Source organism: Lithobates pipiens, unplaced genomic scaffold (genome assembly GCF_037356315.1).
Source record: "Lithobates pipiens isolate NorthernLeopardFrog02 unplaced genomic scaffold, aLitPip1_a1.2 Scaffold_27, whole genome shotgun sequence".
Classification (NCBI taxonomy): domain Eukaryota; kingdom Metazoa; phylum Chordata; class Amphibia; order Anura; family Ranidae; genus Lithobates; species Lithobates pipiens.
In genome coordinates this window covers 141605476-141625825 of record NW_027507788.1, presented here as the reverse complement: position 1 = coordinate 141625825, position 20350 = coordinate 141605476, and the positions used below count along the sequence as shown (strand labels likewise).

The 20350-nt window shown below is 41.9% G+C and overlaps 1 protein-coding gene across 4 annotated transcripts in view; it reads right to left on the bottom strand.

Annotated features, from left to right (window-relative positions):
- The window catches only part of VWA1 (von Willebrand factor A domain containing 1), a 193668-nt gene that overhangs the window by 67865 nt on the left and 105453 nt on the right, over positions 1-20350 (bottom strand). For all 4 annotated transcript variants that reach the window (XM_077457579.1, XM_077457580.1, XM_077457578.1 and 1 more), the window contains exons 2-3: positions 17470-18036; positions 1548-1826 (exon numbers count right to left, since the gene is read on the bottom strand). In XM_077457579.1, the coding sequence (XP_077313705.1) occupies positions 1548-1826; positions 17470-18036 (846 nt within the window). The remainder of the gene's footprint in view (positions 1-1547; positions 1827-17469; positions 18037-20350) is intronic.

The window sequence follows — 20350 nt, the reverse complement described above, 5'->3', positions numbered from 1 at the left end:
GGACTTTAGAAATACAACATGTTTCAAATTTTTCCACCGGAACTCCGCCAGACCCAGTTCCTATGGAGAAATCCCCTCGTCTGTATGCTAGTCCGACGGACAAAAACTGATGCTAGGGCAGCTATTGGCTACTTGCGACGAACAGCCTTATTCTAGTCCAGTCGTACGTCATCATGCTCAAATCCATTGGACTTTGGTGTGATTGTGTGTGGCCAAGTCCGTTGATTCGTAAAGTCCGTCGGAACTCCACCAAAAGTCTGTCAGGAAGACAGTCGGACCTAGTCTGCCGGAAAGTCCGGTCGTGTGTACATGCATAAGTGCTGAAGGGAGGGCACCCTGTAGAGTCTGAAAATGGATCCCTTCCCCCTTCCTCCCACTCCCTTCCTTGGATCATAGGCCTATGGAGATTACTTGCCCAAGTCAAGGGTAAGCCATTCCCCTTTTTGTGAATACCCCATGACTTCAAACTGTCATCTTCTAAATGCTTCTTTTTTTTCTGCACCTGTCTTCTTCGGTCTGTCTAGTGCCATTATTTTAATACCAGACCATTGTTGGATTTGTCCTGCTGTGACCATCCATTGTTTTTTGTTTGCAAGATGCAGATATGAGATTGCAAGTCCTCTCTTCATGGTTGCACATTTTTAGTTGGGACAATATTGGTTCAGCGTTGGAATACATTGGAATATGTGATCAGTTAGGGCCATGTTATACTCCAGTAGGCAGCGTATGCTGTGAAAGGAGTGGTGCCAGTGCCTCATTAATAACTGCTGCTGTTTACATTTTGTTCAACTATACTGAATTGTTACAAACACATTTCATTTATCTTTATTCACCACCGTGGCATATGATGCAGTGTACTCCATTGCATTATGCTGCACTGAAAAAAGTACTGCATGTCTTACTTTTTTCACCACTGTAGCACAATGGCGTGAACTGAACACATAGGACTCAGGGAAAACTGGCTTGTTTATCTGCTGGGACTGCATTGGGCAGTGGTACCCAAGACATATGGTTTAAATGGGCACTCAAAGTCAAGGTTTTGCTTTTATTCCTCAATATTACCAAGTGTAAACATAAGGAAAATAAATGCAGACAGATCTCAGATGCTCATGAACATAAGCCATTAGGCTTACACAGATTTACCTGGTATGTTTCTTGTTTGTGGCTAAAAAAGGGAACACCCAGAGGAAACCAAAAGCAAACATGGAGAGAATATACAAACTTAATGCAGAAAATGTTCTTGGGTGAGAACTGTATTTATGATGTGTAAGGCTAAATTGCTAAGCACTTGCCTGCTTTTGCTTTCCATCGTTATAATGTCCTTTGATCCTACTTGTTTATTTAATGCAACAAAACCAGAATTAAAGAATCAAGATTGGGTTAAACAATATAGAAATGAAAAGGGAAGTATTTATGTACAATAAAAAACATATGCATCGCTTATTTGGCACTGTATAAAAATGATAACTAAAAATAAATGAATATTTTCAAAAATGCATTTGGCATTTTTAGAAACCTGAAAATCTTCATTACAGTTTTCTACTTGCCATGAAGAGTGGAGACTTGGACGGACTGAGGGCTGACATAATCCACATTTGATTCAGGGTAAAGCGTCACCTGATAGGTGGTGTTTGGGATTAGTTTATTTAAAACCAAGCTTGTCTGATCTCCAGGCAATGTCTCCTGCATCTTCTGCCTTGGATAGGCTAATGGGGAATATTCCAGTACATAATGCCCTGTGTCTCTGGAGAGGAGTCTTGGCCATATTAGCCGAAAACTTGTAGTTGTTATATCCAGTGCATGTAGTCTCTTTGCTTGGATCAGTTCTGCAAAGTTAACACAAATATTATGAAAATGTACACACTTTTAACGTCTAAAGCATTTATAAAAAAAAAATTCTGATCTCTTATCTAAATTTTAGAAAAAGAATTTGTAAAAAATCTGATCTGCATTACCACTAAATGTACACAAGATGGCAGCATTGCTTTTACTCTGATCTCACTAGCAGGCTCCAGTTTCTTGTGGATGGCTAAGGGGCTTAACTAGATACTTATTCAAAACCGCATCTTTCACAATCACTCTACTTCAAACAGCCAAGCTGAATATTAAACTTTAAATAAAATAAAAATAAAAACTGCATTACCATAAAGTATTCCCATAAGCCTGAATCTTATTATTTGTCATTTTCAACCCCCTACCTGTGTACAGGCTTTTGCATATTTTGGCTACTTTTTATTCCGAATTTAAAGTAAAAATACAGAGGTTGCCATTTCTGTCAGTTGATTGTTATGCTGAATCTGGAACAGGTCTATACATCATTAATGACAGTCTGAAGTCCTTACACTGTATAGCTACATGTTCGTTCAGGTCATTGAATTAAATTATTGCAGCAAGAGGATCAGTATGACAGCCAATCAACCGGTATTTTCAGAAAAAGGGGCCAGAAATGGCAGCCTCTATATTTTCTTGTGATTGAGTCACAATTTCTTAATGGGAACCTTTCATGTTACACTACTAGTGTCATGCAGTGCCATCCATTCAGAATGGCACCCTAACGAAACTTGCAGATTGCCCTTTTTTACAGCATGGTACATAGAAATGCTGATGAAAATATGTGATTAAATTAATCCTTTAACATATATGTAAACTCTAAACCTAATTTTTTTCATGTTTGGCAACAGGTCTCGATGTATATATATTTTTTCTTTAACAGTTTTTTTGTAAATCTATTTTTTGATTTCTTACCTGGAGATCCTGCCATGAACCGCTCTTCCTGTTACAGTCTGACAACACTAAGCCACTGCCTTGAAATTACAGCTGTGTTGTCAGCATGCCACCAACTAAAAAAAGAGCATAAAAAGCAGGCTGACAACTGCAATGCAGTGACTTAGGGGTGCCACTCCATCCACAAAAACACTAAAACACTCAATACAAGATGCTCCAAAGGATGCCAAAGTGTGTAATGCTTCCCCAGGTGAAGCCCTCCACAAATCTTCAGTTAACTGCAAAAAAACAAAACAAAAAAAACACAACACACAAAAGAGGGCGCAAGCTCCTCGTGCATTACCACCAAATAATTTATTGCATCCCCAAAAGACAAATACTCACAAATGCATAAAAAACATTAGACATATTACATAAATACTTCAGCCATGGACATTATGTCCCATCATTGGTAAGCTAACACGTTTTGGGAGACTTGCTCCCTTCCTCAGAGCGAAGGAAACTGAGAAAGGGAGCAAGTCTCCCGAAATGCATAAGCTTACCAATCAGATGATGATGGGACATACCGTCCATGGCTGCAGTTTTCATGTTATTTGCCTGCTGGGTTTTTATACATTTTTGTCTTTGGGGATGCAATAAATTGCTTTGTGGTAATGCAAGAAGAGCTTGCGCCCTCTTGTGTGTATGTGTGTGTGTGTGTGTGTGTTTTTTGCGGTTGAATTAGGGGTGTATTTATAAAAACTTTGCATAGTTGGTCATTCATGAATGTTCTCAGGCTGTAGTCCCTGCAGATCGCATTTTATACATCGAAAAAAATGTGAATGGGGAAAATACTGCATTATGGCCACTAGGTGGAGCAAAAGAGCATACTTGTTTTCTGTGATACTCAGCATCATCTATCTCAGTAGACAATAATGTGGTATTTTCCCCATTCACATTTTTTTTTCTTTCTATGTATTATGCTCTGCACGCACGGTTGGACATTCCGACATCAAAATCCGTCAAATTTTTTCTGACGGATTTTGGCTCAAACTTGTCTTGCATACACATGGTCGCACAAAGTTGTCGGAAAATCTGAAATGATCGTTCAGAACGCGGTGACTATAAAGAGGGCAGTAGCCAATAGCTTTCGTCTCGCAATTTATTCTGAGCATGCGTGACACTGTGTCCGTTGGAATGGTCTACACACGATCATAATTTAAACGATTGGATTTTGTTGTCAGAAAATTTTAGATCCTGCTCTCAAACTTTGTGTTGGAAATTCAGACGGAAAAAGTCAGATGGAGCCCACACACGATCGGATTTTCCGACAACAAGATCCGATCGCACATTTTCCGTCAGAAAGTCCGACCATGTGTACAGGGCATAAGGCCTCTTCGCATGATACTGCTGTTTAAGCATCTCATTTTTCAGACGTTCTTTTTTGGTATGTATTTGCGTGTATTTACGTGCATTTTTGCCTATATGCGTTTGTGCAATTTTTGCGCGCACTCGCATTTTCACGCAAGCTTATTCTTGCGTTCTCTTTCAGCACAATGTGTAAATTAGTATTTGAGCGCATTCGTGCGCATTTGCGTGCATGAGGTGTGAATTGACCAAAAAAGCAGATTTTTTCAATCTTGTTTTTACTGAAGAATGCACGGCGCTTGTTTTCGTGCCTGTGTGCATAGGCACATTACACACGTGTGCATAGGCACATTACAATTATTGGGCTGTATAAAAAAAAGCTGTACTGAGCTTTTTCAAGCTGCAGTGTGCAAGAGGCCTAATGTCGCGTACACATGAGCGGAAATTTGGTCAGCAAAAGACCGATGAGAGCTTTTGGTTGGAAAATGCGACCGTGTGTATGCTCCATTGGACTTTTGTTGGTCGAATTTCCATCAGCAAAAGTTTGAGAGCATGTTCTTTATTTTTTGGTCGGAAAAAGTTCCCATCCTAAAATGCGTTTGTGTGTATGCAATTACGACATGGAGAAACTCAAGCGTGTTCAGATTCAACTATGAGAAGGAAGCTATTGGCTACTGGCTATTGAACTTCCTTTTTCTAGTCCCGTCATACATGTTGTACGTCACCGCGTTCTTGTACGGTCAGAATTTGGTGTGACCGTGTGTATGCAAGACAGCTTGAGCGAAATCCTGTCGGAATTCCGTCGAGAAAACCATCAGAGCTTTTTCCGACCAAAATTCTGATCATGTGTACGCGGCCCAACAGTCAATCTCCAGGGAATACAGCCTGAGAACATTCTCTTTTGCCCCATTGACATGGGACAAATGTGCATGCAGTTTCGATGGACGAACAGCCATGTGAATATTTTATTAATACACCCCTGTGTAATCTTGTGGCAGGATCTTCAGATAAGAAACTTTCAAACAAATTCACAATTTGTGTAAGCAAACTTTATAGTATGAGGCATGCACAATAAGGTTTTTGGTAATGTTCCAATGCGCACTACAACACTGTCCATTGGCTTTATGTCTGCAAGATCTGCTCTAATTTCCAGTAGAGGTTGACCGATATATCTGCCGGCCGATATTTGCAGTTTTTTAATTAATCGGCATCGGCCGATTGAGCTCATAAAAAGGCCGATTTAGAACAGTGCGACTTGGAAATGACTTCTGTAATAGAAGTCAGTGTAAGTTGCCTGAGAGCCGGTTCACACAGGGGCGACTCAGATCCGACTTCAGGTCGCCCCTAGTCGCCTCAGGTGGGACAACATGTAAAAATCAATGTAAGTGAATGAGAGCTGTCTTAATGCACACTACTGAAGTCGCTCCGACTTCAGAAAAGGTTCCTGTACTACTTCAATCCAACTTGTAGGCGACTGGTACCCGTTGATTTCAATGGAGGTCGCCTACAAGTCGGATCTCCGTCTATACGGAGGCGACTGTCACAGAATTATCAGCTCTAAGAGCCGGTTCACACAGGGGCGACTCAGATCCGACTTCAGGTCGCCCCTAGTCTAAAGAACAGAAGACGGCGACAGTGGCGACAGAAGACCGGGCCATCGCCTGTAAAAGAGCTAGAAGAAGGCGCGGTGGCCCGGCAAGAAGAACCGAAGAGGGGGACAAGACCCCCGAAGTCAGAAGAAGAGGGCGGCGGTGGTGAAGAAGAAAGCCGGGCTCCTCCGCTAGCAAAAGAGCTAGCAGAAGATAGTGGAGTCCGGCGAGAAGACCCCCGAAGACGGCCAGAAGACCCCCGGAGCTGTGCAATAAACTATTTTAACCCTTGTGTGTTGTTTTTTTTTTTACAGGTGAATGGGTAGGGGTACCTTGTACCCCATACTCATTCACATAGGGTGGGGGGCCGGTATCCAGGGGCCCCCTTATTAAAGGGGGCTCCCGGATTCCGATAAGCCCCCCGCCCGCAGACCCCGACGACCAACGGCCAGGGTTGTCGGGAAGAGGCCCTTGTCCTCATCAACATGGGGACAAGGTGCTTTGGGGTGGGGGGGCCGCGCGGCCCCCCCTTCCCCCAAGGCACCCACCATGTTGAGGGCATGCGGCCTGGTACGGCTCAGGAGGGGGGGCGCTCGCTCGTCCCCACCCCCTTTCCTGGCTGGCTAGTGTGCTCAGATAAGGGTCTGATATGGATCTGGGGGGACCCCCATGCCATATTTTCGGCATAGGGGGTCCCCCTTAGAATCCATACCAGACCTAAGGGCCTGGTATGCTCTCGGAGGGGGAACCCACGCCAATTTTTTTTCATAAATTTGGCGTGGAGTTTCCCCTTCAGAGCTCATTCTCTGATTGGCCACGGCAAAAGTCGCCTGGCCTGGGGCGACTTAAAGTCGCGTTGTAAGTTGCCTCAGGTCCTGTCCAAGTCGTGTTCAAGAAGTCTCCAAGTTGCCTCACAAAGTCGTCCTGGAAGTGTGTTGCCCCTGTGTGAACTGGCTCTGAGTCTTCATAGAAGAGACTTGTTTCCTCTCTGGGCAGTCTGCCAAGAAAAGAGCAAAAAGATACAATGTTTACACTTGAATTTATGAACTCAACTCTGTGTGTAGAAGTTCTCAGTTTAACCATTTAAAAACTAAATCTTTTCTGACACTTGTTGCTTACAAGTAAAAGTCCTGTATTTTCTGCCAGAAAATCACTTAGACCCTCAAAAAATTATATATATTTTTTAGCAGAGATCCTAGGGAATAAAATAGCAGTTGTTGCAACATTTTTTATGTCACACGGCATTAGCGCAGAGGTCTTTCAAATGCATTTTTTGGGGGAAAAAAATATACTAAATGATTTTTAAAAAAACAAAAAAAAAAACCTAAAAAACAGTAGTTGGCCCATTTTTTTTTTTCGTCCAAAAGTTGACTACCTGTTTTTATTTTATAGGCTGCTTTCACACTGGAGCGGGCAGGCGTTGATGGTAAAATGCTGCTAGTTTTAGCAGCGCTTTACCATAATTTTAGCGGTGCTATTCGGCTGCTAGTGGGTCGCATATAACCCAGCTAGTGGCCGAAGAAGAGGTTAAATGCGCCCGTGAAGCACCGCTGCCAAATCGCATTGCATGCGCTTCGGCAGTGTTGCCCATTAATATCAATGGGCAGGAGTGGTGGAGGAGCGGTATACACCACTCCAAACGTGCTGCTTGCAGGACTTTTTTTTTTTTTTAACATCCTGCCAGCGCATCGCCTCAGTGCAAAAGCACTCTGTCTTTCACACAGACTGCAGGGGAGCCGTTTTGCAGGCACTTTACAGGTGCTATTTTAAGCCAAAAAGCGCCTAAAAAAAACGCCCCAATGGGAAAGGTGTCTGTTAGGTTTTATGAGATGAAGGGGGATATAAAAAAAAAAAAAAATAAATAAAATAAAAAAAATCGGCCTAACATATCGGCCCAAAAAAAAAAATCGGCATCATATATCGGCCATCGGCCGCCATGATTTCTAAATATCGGCATCGGCCAGAGAAAAACCCTCATCGGTCGACCTCTAATTTCCAGGAACCCATTGCTGTTCTATGTATCTAGTTAGCTGATATAGAAATATTTTGCTCCCCTTTAAAAGCTGTTGGTCAATTTAATAAAAATTTGTCATGTGAGGAAAGATCACAGCTTTGCAGAGCAGACTGTGAAATCATATTTGCTATTTAAAGGGAGCCTGTGACGATAGAAATACGGGATCTGCCATTGCTGACTTGTTTTTAAAGGAAACCACTCCACCCGCCTTGACGTGGTGTGCTGATTTTACATATATTTGCAATATATAAGCAACATAGTCCTGTGCTTTTATTTTAACCCCCTCCTGTCCAGCCCTGGCCTCGCTTTAACTGGGTCTACACACCCAGGGGATAGAAAGGACTGCCTGATCATGTGACCACTGTGATTGGGTGCCACAGTGGTCACATGACCAGGAGCCCACCCCACCAGGACAGCTCGGTCACTGTGCTGGGATTGCGCTCTCAGCACAGACACATCAGCCATTCATGGACACATTTGTGTGTAATGTGGACATTAAAGTCCACCCGCTTTGCCGCTACACATACAGTGCCTTGAAAAAAATATTCACACCCCTTGAAATTTCCCACATTTTGTCATGTTACAACCAAAAACGTGAATGTATTTTATTGGGATTTTATGTGATAGACCAACACAAAGTGGCACATAATTGTGAAGTGGAAGGAAAATTATAAATGGTTTTAATTTTTTTTTTTTACAAATGAATATGTGAAAAGTGTGGTGTGCATTTGTATTCAGTCCCTGAGTCAATAATTTGTAGAACCACCTTTCACCGCAATTACAGCCGCAAGTCTTTTTGGGGATGTCTCTACCAGTTTTGAACATCTAGAGCAGGGTTTCTCAACCAGGGTTCAGTGGAACCCTTCTGTTCCTCTAGAGCAGGGGTCTCAAACTGGCGGCCGTCCAGCTGTTGCTAAACTACAAGTCCCATGAGGCATTGCAAGGCTGACAGTTACAAGCATGGCTCCCACAGGCAGAGGCATGATGGGACTTGTAGTTTTGCAACAGCTGGAGGGCCGTCAGTTTGAGACCCCTGCTCTAGAGGTTGCTAGGGGTTCCCTGAGCAATGGTAAATTTCTGTCTCTCAGGTAAGTTCTCAAGGACACCATTAATCTTTTTAGTTATCTGTAAGGGGGTAATTCTTCCCAATAACCACAAGTGTAAGAAGCATTCTTCTCATTGACCATCACACTAATGTATGCAAAGTTGTAGATTTTTCATTTTTAGCAGGGGTTCCCCAAGACCGGAAAATTATTTCCAGGGTTCCTCTGTGTTGAAAAGGTTGAGATCTAGAAAGTGTAATGTTCTTTGCAAGCTATGGGGTATGAATACTTTTTCAAGGCACTGTATGTGTTACATGGGTGGCAAGAGGTTAAAGCTGATCTTCAGGACTAGTCAGTGCTACATACAGTGATAAGAGTGATCTTCCAGGTTCTGTGCAAATGGCTTCTCTTCTGCATACTGAACACAGGGGTTTGTTCACTTGGCACCTCTGCCATTTGTAGAATGCTTTGTATTTTTTTTTCACTAAATACATGGTGTTCTTTGATTGGACCAGGTGGAGAGAAGAACAGATGATGTCAAGATCTGTACCTTGTCCAATCAGAGAACACACTGTATTCACAAAAAAAATACTAGACGTTATGTATGTATGGGGCAGTGCCAAGCGGGCGACCCCCTGTTGTAGTCAGTGTGCGCAGGGGGAACTGCTGGAGCAGCAGTCGAAAAATTGCGGCAATATCTGTATGGAGCGCCAGCTGCTCCGGTAATTTCCAGCGCCCCTCTGAATATTAGATGGGTACTTGCATCAAACCAAACTGGGCCTATGTAAGTTTGCAATAAATATAATTCACAGAGTTTATGCACACTTTAATGTTAGAAAGAGGATGTAGTTAATTTTTCTGAATATATGGGAATCATCCTTTCACTGCCCTACCATTGCTGTCCTCCTTTGAAAAATGCTAGTGGCCTGTCTTATCTTACTTTAGTACTTGGAACAACTCAGAAAAAATAATCTGTATATTCATTCTTACTCAGTGAGTCAGAAAGTACTGAAGCCATTGGATTTCCATTGAATTCAGGATACAAGTATTTTCAGAAGGAAATGTTACCAACGAGAACCTCCATAGTAACTTATTATAGGCTTCCTGGGTGAAATTCTTGATGTCCATAACACAGCTTAATTACCCGTTTATTACTGTTAGTGAGGCCTTTTTTCAGCGGGAATGTGGAGGAAAGCAGCAGGCACCTCCAGCACTGAATGTATGTAATGGCAAGGGTTGCTAGGGTGTGCTGCAGGGTTTGTTGATGCTGACTGCTAGAGGATCTACTGTTAATTTGAACCTATTGTTGCTGGGTGATCTATTGTTTCTGGGTGGGACCTAGTGTTGCTGGGGTGGATCTATTATTAATGGGGGTCTATAGCGGCGGGGAAGGTATATTATTGCTGGGGGTTCTGCTGTTGCTGGCTGCTATCAATAGATACACCTTTTTCCCCCAATTCCTATTATACAGTGACTATGCTGTTTGATCTGAAGTCAAATTATACAGCAGCGTTGTCACCCTATGGATAGGAGAGTCTTAGGCCGCGTACACACGGGCGGATTGTCTGTCCAACTTAGTCCGCTCGTGTGTGGGCTTCAGCTGACTTTTTCAGCGGACAATCTGACGAACAAAGTCTTACGGAATTTCCGTAAGACAGTCCGTTCAAACTTGGTTTTGTCCGTCCAAACTTGGTTTCAGCGGACAGTCCGCTCGTGTGTAGGCAAGTTGGACGGACTAAGTATGGCGCATGCTCAGAAAGGATTTACACGGCTGAAGGTTGCATTGCAGTGTATAGGACGTTGTTTTTCTAGTCCCGTCGTACGTGCTGTACACGTCATCACGCACGCTTTCAGCGGACTGTCTGCTCATCGTGTGTGGTCAAGTCCGTTCATGCAAATTTTGAACGGACTGTCTGTCGGATTGTCTGACGAACTTAGTTGGGCAGACAATCCGCCCGTGTGTACGCGGCCTTAGATGGACATGTAGTTTTGAATGGATTTATAAAACAAATTACAGGCAAACAGGTAAATACAATACATACAAGAGATGTTTTGAGATATGAGATTTACACAGCTCTGGCAGGGATGATCTTTCTCAGCTTCAGTTTCACCCTTTCTTATGCCGTGTACACACGACTGGACTTTCTGGCAGACTAGGTCTGACGGTTTTCCCGACGGACTTGGCCACACACAATAACAACAAAGTCAGACGGATTTGAACGTAATACGACCGGACTAGAATAAGGAAGTTTGTAGCCAATAGCTGCCCTAGCGTCGGTTTTCATCCATCGGACTAGCATACAGACGAACAGAAAATTTTTGACCGGACTCGAGTCCGACGGAAAGATTTGAAACATCTAAATCTAAAGTCTGCCTGATTTTTCAACAGCAAAGGTCAGTTGAAGCCCACACACGGTCGAATTGTTTTAGAAAAGTCTGGCCGTGTGTACATGGCATTAGAGGTCCCCACCACCACCTTGTGCCTGGACAGGGGTTGCGCTCCTCTCTCTGTCACTATGCCATCTTCTCCCATTAGCATGCTCTTTACACTGCAATACACCTAATTAAACAAGAAGTATAGGCAAAGCTTGTTTGGTTGTACTTCTACTATTGATCACAGCAGTGCTGTTCGTTCTGCACTCCTGTGGTCCTTTTTCAGCCAACAGCGGGCTAAAGCCTGCTGCCGGCTGACGTCACAGAGCTGGTCCAGGCTCAACAAAGATCCTGACCATATGGTCGGGATCCCCTTAGATGCCCGGCCGGCAGGTGGCTCAGCCCCTAAACAAGCCACTGAGAGCCTGAACCAGCCACTCCTGCCCCCTCCATAGCCCAGCGCACCAATGAGCGAGGAGGGGGCAGAACAGAGAGCCCATGACTGACAGTCACCAGACTGAGAGCTGAGCAATCAGCCATCTTTGATCGCTCAGTTCTCATTCTTAGAGCTGGCAAGGGACAGATGCAGCATTGTTGAGTATAAATTATTGTCTAATGAAACCAATACCTCTCCTTTTAATGTTCTATGCTTTTCCTTTGCACTCTCTGAGCTCTGCTCTACAGGAACTACAAAAGGTTGATACTAAGTGGAATTCAGGTACACTTCTTGCAATAAAAAATACAGTTAAGGGTATATTAAATGCTCATCTCTGGACATTTTTTATGGCAGTGATCAGTTAGGGGTGTGTCTATGGCAGCTGCGATGATTACAGAGTTACATTCCTTTGTTTCTTTTATATCTTCCTGTAGTTCAGTTTTAATTAAAACACAAACATATAAAACCCAACTCCAGCTAACGCTTTTTAAGCAGTTTTTCCTTTTGCTTTTGATCTACACTGATCTGAATAAAACGGACCAAGCTACGTGAATAAAACTTGGGCGGATCGTTTTCCACACCCAAAAAAAACCCACTGACTTAGATCTACTAACAGCTATGTAGTGCAAGTTATACCAGAGGGGGAGTACTAATGCGCAAACCAACAGGGTAATAAAAACGAGACCTAATAAAAGTAGCTGCCAACATAAATAGTAATCACTCTAAAAGATGTATATTGAATGGCAAGTAATGTGGCGCCTACTAAAATCTACACAGATATCTAACAAAAGGGATGACTGAATAATCAGTTCTCATCAATAAAAGCAAACAATAAACATAGGTGAATAGCCCACTACCATCGGTGGAACATAAATGGATGAACCAACTTCCAAAAAATGATTAATAATTAGTAGCTAGTGTTCAATATTAATCAATAGCTATGATACTTCACAATAATGGATTTTGAAGTATCATAGCTATTGATTAATATTGAACACTAGCTACTAATTATTAATAATTTTTTGGAAGTTGGTTCATCCATTTATGTTCCACCAATGGTAGTGGGCTATTCACCTATGTTTATTGATTGCTCTTATTGATGAGAACTGATTATTCAGTTTTTACTTTTTTCGATATCTGTGTAGATATCTAGGGACGCGTACACACGCGGGGACTGTTCGCTGAAACTGTCCGCGGAAACCAAGTTTCAGCGGACAGTCCGCTCGTGTGTGGGCTTTCAGTGGACAGTTTCAGCGAACAGTCCGCTGAACAAGGTTTTTCGGAAATTCCCCTCGTGTGTAGGCTTGTTCGTCAAACTAAGTTCCGCGCATGCTCAGAAAGGATTTACACGCCGAAAGTTATAATGCACTGTATAGGACGTCGTATTTTTCGTCCCGTCGTACGTGCCGTTCACGTCATCGCGCACGGTTTCAGCAAACTGTTCGTCCGTCGTGTGTGGCCATGTCCGTCCATGCTAATTTTGAGCGGACTGTTTGCCGAAACTGTTTGACGGACAAAGTTGGGCGAACAGTCCCCGCGTGTGTACGCGGCCTAAGAGTCTGCGTTTACTTTTTTTTAGATATCTGTGTAGAAGAGTCTGCCCGAGAGAATACAAATTGGCACGATAGTTTAGTTTTACTTTACACTTGTTGGACACCTTGGTCTGCTACAGGAAATACAAAATAAAATAACAGATCCATGGGTAAGAAAACTGTTGCGGTGGAAGGACTGCTGTGATACTGCTACTGACATAGTGGGCTCAATTCACTAAAGAATATCTCATGCGATAATTGAATCACGTGACACATTATGTCATAAGATGCTGAAAATGTCAATTCATTATCACCTCATGAGTTTTTCCCTCACAAATAATTCATAAAACAGCATTACAGTCAACTCACACTGGCATTAAGAGGAGGCGTTTGACAAGCGTTAAAAACACCTATGCACAAGATATAATTGTGCTGTTCACACTAAGCATTAGTGTTGTGTTGCTTCAAAATTGAAGCCTTATGTCGAGTCAGGAGGCGTTTAAAGCCTTTCAACACCTCCCATTCAAGTCTATGGTAATGCTCCGCAAACGCTGTCGGGCATTTTTGGTGTGGTTGTGGTGAGTTAAAATTCATTTATTTCCGTCACTTTCTATTGTGAAGCAGTTTTAACGCTACAAAACCGCACATAGGGCCTTTAGGGATTGTTTTAAACCATTTTAACTCTTTATTAGCACTAAAAACTGACAGGGGATTTAATCCTTCGCTATTCGTCCATCCCACCGGGTATCCCATGAGATAAAACACCAAATGGTTTCATGAGTAAAATGCCTCACATTTTGATGAAATAACTCATGTTTTATTTTATTAGCTTTTTTTTTGTGAATTGCAGAAAAATGTTTGAAAAAAATCTACAAATTATTTTATCTCAGATTTTAAGAGTAAAATAACTCTTTGTGAAGCCCACTATATCATACAGTTTGTCATGTTTTATTTTCCTTGTAGTCATACATCTAGGAAAAAGGACAGAGCATAGATGGAATATGCTGGGGGGTTCTAGAAAGTTGTGAGAAGGTACTAGGGGTTCTAGAGAGTAGACAAAGGGTTCTGGAGGTAATGCAGAGTAGGAGGGTTCTGGAGGTACTAGAGAGGTATGAAATGGTTCTGGTGGTTATAAAGAGTAGATTGAGGGTTCTAGAGGTTTATGGAGAGTAGAGGAAAGGTTCTGGAGAATAGAAGGAAGGTTTTGTGGGTTCCTAAGAGTAGAAGAATTGTTCTGGGGCTTCTAGAGAGTAGAGGAACGATTCCAGTGGTTCAAGAGAGTAGTGGGAAGATTCTGGGGGCTAAAGACAGTAGAGGTAAGGTTCTGTGGGTTCTAGAGTGTAGAAGAAATGATCTGGGAGTTTAATATATTAGAGGGTGGCTCTGGAGGTTACAAAGAGTACAGGATAGGTACTATAGATACTAGAGAGTAGAGGGAAGGTTCTGGGGGTTATAGAGAGTAGCGGGAGGGTTTTGGATACTAGAAAGTAGGCTGATGGTTCTCAGGGTTCAAGATAGTAAAGGGAAGGTTATGGCGGTTCTAGAGAGTAGAGAGAAGGTTTTGGATGTACTACAGAGTATAGGAAAGGTCCTGGAGGTCCTTGCACTCTGCAGTGTAGTTGAGCATCATGGGAAATGTAGTTATGTAGTTCCAAAACATCTGGGGTGCCAAGGTTCGCCATCACTGTCCTAGAGAGTAGAAGGAAGGATCTGGCATCTAGAGAGTGGAGGGAAGGTTCTTAAGGTTCTATTAAATAGAGGAACCAGATTGTTTATAATTTTAGTTGCAATCTGACATTGGAATAGTGACTATGGACTATGCTTACCTGATCACAAGCCTGTGAAATGACTAATTATACTGGATTCCACTCCATGCTGGCAAAGATTCCCTCTGCGCCCTTTATAGTGCCTGTAAATAACTAGCACTTGCTATGTCATAGATCTGCAAACAGCAGCCAGAGCTAGCCAAACATATGATCTATATCTAGTAACCAAAGGCGTGTCACCGTCTTACTCAGGTCTAAAGATAAATATTTTACTACGTCACAACTGCTGGTCAGCAGAAAATATATATAGCTTGGTGGGAAAAATAAAAATAAACCTCTTACAAATAGCTAAAAAGATTCGGTAAACATGGCTTGTGCAAGGGATCACGCTAAAGTACAAATATATTAAACAAATGCAATTATCTGCATCGAAAAAGCAAGATAAGAGCTCAGCAGGCAAGGGAGGCACTATTTAAAGTAGGCAAGTGTGGATAATCTGGTCTGGCCAGCATGGGACCCAGGGAAATTGGCCACTTACCTGGTGGATGGGTGGTAGATGTCAGCCAGGTGCACTGTTAGTGTCACCGGATTGGTGTGAATTTATTTTTCCAGATTTCAGAGCAGTGAAAGATAAATTCTTATTGGTTTCTATAAGTTATTGGTCTTTTCTTTTTATTATACTATAGAAAAAGTACCCGAGGTAGCCAGTGCTGATATAACTATAATTTCCAATATATGACTACAGCCGGTATTGCACGATTATAACAAGGGATGCCCAGACTGCTTACATCACTTCTGAAAATTGAAGATGGAAGCCCTTGGGTAAAGAGCTAGAATAACTGAAAGTTCTTTGGCCAGGGTTGGAACTACTGCCACAGTAGTCCACAGAGAGGTCTGCGGGCAAAGAAGGCCTATTCTAACTGACTTAATGATGATTCTGGTCAAGCAGTACTAGGAAGGAGCTACCTGCCACTGACCTATGCCGTATCTGAAAGATAAACAAACATTGGTAGCTTCAGTTTGTTAGATTCCATATTCATATATTCTCACATTCCCTTTTAATAAGTTGTTGCAGGACTGTGTGCTGTTCCCACGTAAGGTAGATTCACTTTACAATAACAACCCTAACAAAAAATGTTCCTTACTGTACCCAACTGGGTCCCAATTCGATGTTATGGTTACTGTACTTTACAAACTGCTTTCAACCTAAATAAAAATGAAAAAAAAAAAGGTAGCTTACTGTCCTCATGTAAAAACCATCAGTACACAAGTGGGTCCTGATTGGATACTATGATTTCCCGTACTTTACAAATTACTTTTGAATTAGATGACCCACTCAAAATAAAATTGAAGTAACCCTTTGACCAGACTAAGTATTCAAATATTTACATATTCCTAAAATGCAGTAAATGAGCTTTGAAACAAGCCACCAAAGTCCTCTGTATTGGCTGGCCCTTGAAGCTCCTGCTTCATGCTTACTGGGGCTGGAACTCTACTGGCTCACTGCTAGGAAAGGGAGCAGGATGTGCCAAGCTTCTCAGTTATGGTTTGGAGAGGGAGACTAGTCAGCTTAGCTGCTGAGAGAATACATTTAAAGACTTTAATGCTTCTGTTGTGAGGATGATTTGTTCCACAGTACCTGCAGCTACATGGTTCAGTGCTTATACTGCTTGATAAGAGTATGTACTGTATATATTTGAATGTATATAGTTTGGCCAGAATTACATTTTTTTGTAAAAGCTGGAGGCTGGGTGAGCCTTGGTTTCTAATATAACTTGAATACTCCTAAATCTGGACTCTTGTTTCTCTCTGCCCAGAAGTTTTGGATGTCCCCTCCACCTTTTGTGTGCTCCAGGTCCTCCTGTTGCATTCTTCATTATATAAAATATGTTACTAATATAAAACATTATATCACTGTGATTCCCCACCCAAAATAAAATCATAACTTTGCATGCAGTTCATTCTAAAGCTGAATTTCAGGTAGATATGCAAGAAATCCCAATGAAAATAGCTGGGCGTTTATAAATAAATGTTTAAATGCATTTTTGGTGTAGATGCCACTTTTTCCTTTTTTTCATCAGTACAGTAGCGCTTAGTGTGGGTAAAGGAGGGTCAGCACTGCAGACTAATCAGTTGTGCTTCAAGTACATACAAGCTGGCAGAGAACATTCTGGTAGGAGGAGAGATCAGAGTGAACAGAGGGGTGACTCCTTACTGTGCTGCTGTTTATTCACTGTCCAATTACAGGCTGAAGATAAGGAGATGACCTGCTATGTTTGTTTAAGTGCATTACAGAAATGTTGGGCCAGCATCTTGGTTGAAAGGGCGGTGTTAATCTCAATACTGGATAGCCAGAAATAATAATTAAAAAAAATGTAAATATATCTATATATATATGTCTATATATATATATATATATATATATATATATATGTCTATATATATATATATATATATATATATATATATATATATATATATATATATAGCAGGTTAAGCTTTTTACCTTAAACCATCTGTAAATGTAGCCGTCTCGCTGTTTAGGAGCAATAAAAGGGAATTATGCCATTAGGCTTGAGGAATGATCAATACCAACTTGCATTTAATAAATATGAAATGGCTTATTGTGAGATCTATCCACATACCAATAATAGAGTCCCGTAGTTCTTTTGTAATGATACCAAGGTCATCCTTATCTACAAATTTAAGGTATTTCTCATCTGGTTGACTGGCTGCTGCAGACAGTTCCTCAAAATTTCCTCGACCCGTTGTGCAAACAATAAATACTGTAACTCCCATGTCCTTGAGAAGCTGCATTGGCTTAGAGATGTCATCCGTGGACAATCCATCAGTCACCCACACCATCACTTTGGGAACATCAACTCTGGAGCCAAACTTCTCTGTATACAGCTGCTCTTTCACATAATCCAGAGCTTTGCCTGTGTTGGTGTCACCCATCCGTTGCTGTATGTTCCGGATGGCCTTTTGCACATCCTGGCTGGATGTATACTGGTTAAGTGGGAATTCCAGAGTGGGGTCAGTGCTGATCTGCACAACGCTAGCTTGCACGTCCTGTGGTCCATACGTGAATGGATGCAAGAGATCCCCAATAAACTCTTTGACATTGGAAAACTCATCATAGGTGACACTCCCTGAGCTGTCCAATAAGAAGAGAAGATCGCCCTCTGAATCTGGAATGAAGCTGTTGTGGTCTGCAGGAAAAAAAAAAGGAAAATATGCTTTTAAATGAAATTACAGTATTTTCAAATATACTTAGAGCACACCTGGACTGTAGATGAACCTATAGCAGTTGACATGATGAAGAAACATCAGGCACCTACAGAAGAAGAGACCCTTCTAATCGAGACACTCAATATCACACTCAATATCACTCCTTACTGCTCCAAAAGTGATGCTCAAACCCCTCTTATCCAAGTTCTCTAACCATTAGAGCATTTTATATTGTGATAGGACAGGGAAGGGGGCTCCAGCACCTTGGAGAATGAGACCAAAGTCCTGGGTGCAGCAGGAATGAGGAGCTGGCAACTCAAAATCTCATCAGAATCCCAACGAATATAAAGAGGTGGATGATTCAGCCAACCAGCAACCATGCAAAACCACTATAATTAAATAACCCTACATTTTTCAAATACATTTGTTCATGAAAGATTGCCAATATACAGAATGCACCATCATAAATAGACCCCTGTGTATTTCATTAATGTTTTCACTCAAAATTCATACATTTTCAGCCAAGAGTAAACCTTTTTTCTAACTGAATCGAATGTGAAAATGGGCTAATCTGGAGTGAAAGTTGTGTGAATCTTGTTTGAAAGCATTAAAAAAAAAAAAAAAAAAAAAAAAAAAAAAAATAGGTCGCTGTGCCTGCCTTTCCAATAAACTGAACCCCCTGAGAAAGTCAGTAGACGAAACGCGTTAGTTTGACCGCGCGGCAAACGTAAGTAATGTCAGGACTTGCCAGAAGTGACGTGATGGCAAGTGACAGTGGCAAGGATCGGATGAGATGCTTATCCCTTGGCATACTGGGGAGACAAGCCTGACTGCATGATTGTTTTATTGGAAACGTTGAATAATTTTATATGCTTGTGAGTGTTATTATAACCGGGACAGAAATAAATTGAATGTTTGGTACTACAATATTTGAGTTTCTTTCTTTTAAAAGGTAATAAGACTGAATATTGAAGAGAGCTGGGAATTACATCTTGAAAGCACTAATGCCTGTCAGTAACATGACAGGCATTAAGAGACAGTGTGTGCGATGGAATGCTGAGAATTTGTCTTCACTTGGCACATGGGGAATTGGAGTTTATCAAACGGATTGGTTATTTATGAATTGTGCTTATAATAATTAGATGGGATATTGGCACCTATCACTGGTGGACTATACGAACATACACTCACTGGCCACTTTATTAGGCTCACCTGTTCAGTTGCTTGATAACACAAATTGCTAATCAGCCAATCACATGGCAGCAATGCAATGCATTTAGGCATCTAGACCTGGTGAAAACTACTTGCTGAAGTTCAAACCAAGCATCAGAATGGGGGAAAAAGGGTATTTAAGTGACTTTGAACATGGCATGGTTGTTGGTACCAGATGGGCTCGTCTGAGTATTTCAAAAACTGCTGATCTACTGGGATTTTCACGCACAACCATCTCTAGGGTTTACAGAGAATGGTCTGAAAAAGAAAATATGCAGTGAGCGGCAGTCGTGTGCAAAAAAAATGCTTTGTTGATGTCAGAGGTTATAGAAGAATGGTTCGAGATGGTAGAAAGACAACAGTAACTCAAATAACCACTCGTTACAACCAAGGTATGCAGAATACCATCTCTGAATGCACAACACAGCAGAAGACCACACCGGGTGCCACCCCTGTCAGCTAAAAACAGGAAACTGAGGCTACAATTCACACAGGCTCACTAAAATTGGACAATAGAAGACTGGAGAAAAATTGCCTGATCTGATGAGTCTTGACTTCAGCTGTGACATTCAGATGGTAGGGTCAGAATTTGAAAACATGGATCCATCCTGTCTTGTATCAACGGTTCAGGTTGGTGGCTGTGGTGTAATGGTGTGGAGGATATTTTATTGGCACACTTTGGGCACCTCATTACCAACTGAGCATCGTTTAAACAGCATGGCCTACCTGAGTATTGATGCTGATCATGCCCATCCCTTTATAACTACAGTGTCCCCCATCTTCTGATGTCTACTTCCAGCAGGATAATGCACCATCTCACAAAGCTCAAATCATCTCAAACTAGTTTCTTGAACATGACAATGAGATCACTGTGCTCCAATGGCCTCCACAGTCCCCATATTTCAATCCAATAGAGCACCTTTAGGATGAGGTAGAACTGGAGATTTGCATCATGAATGTGCAGCCGACAAATCAGCAGCAACTGTGTGATGCTCTCATGTCAATATGGACCAAAATCTCTGAGGAACGTTTCCAACACCTTGTTGAATCTATGCCATGAAGAATTAAGGCAGATCTGAAGGC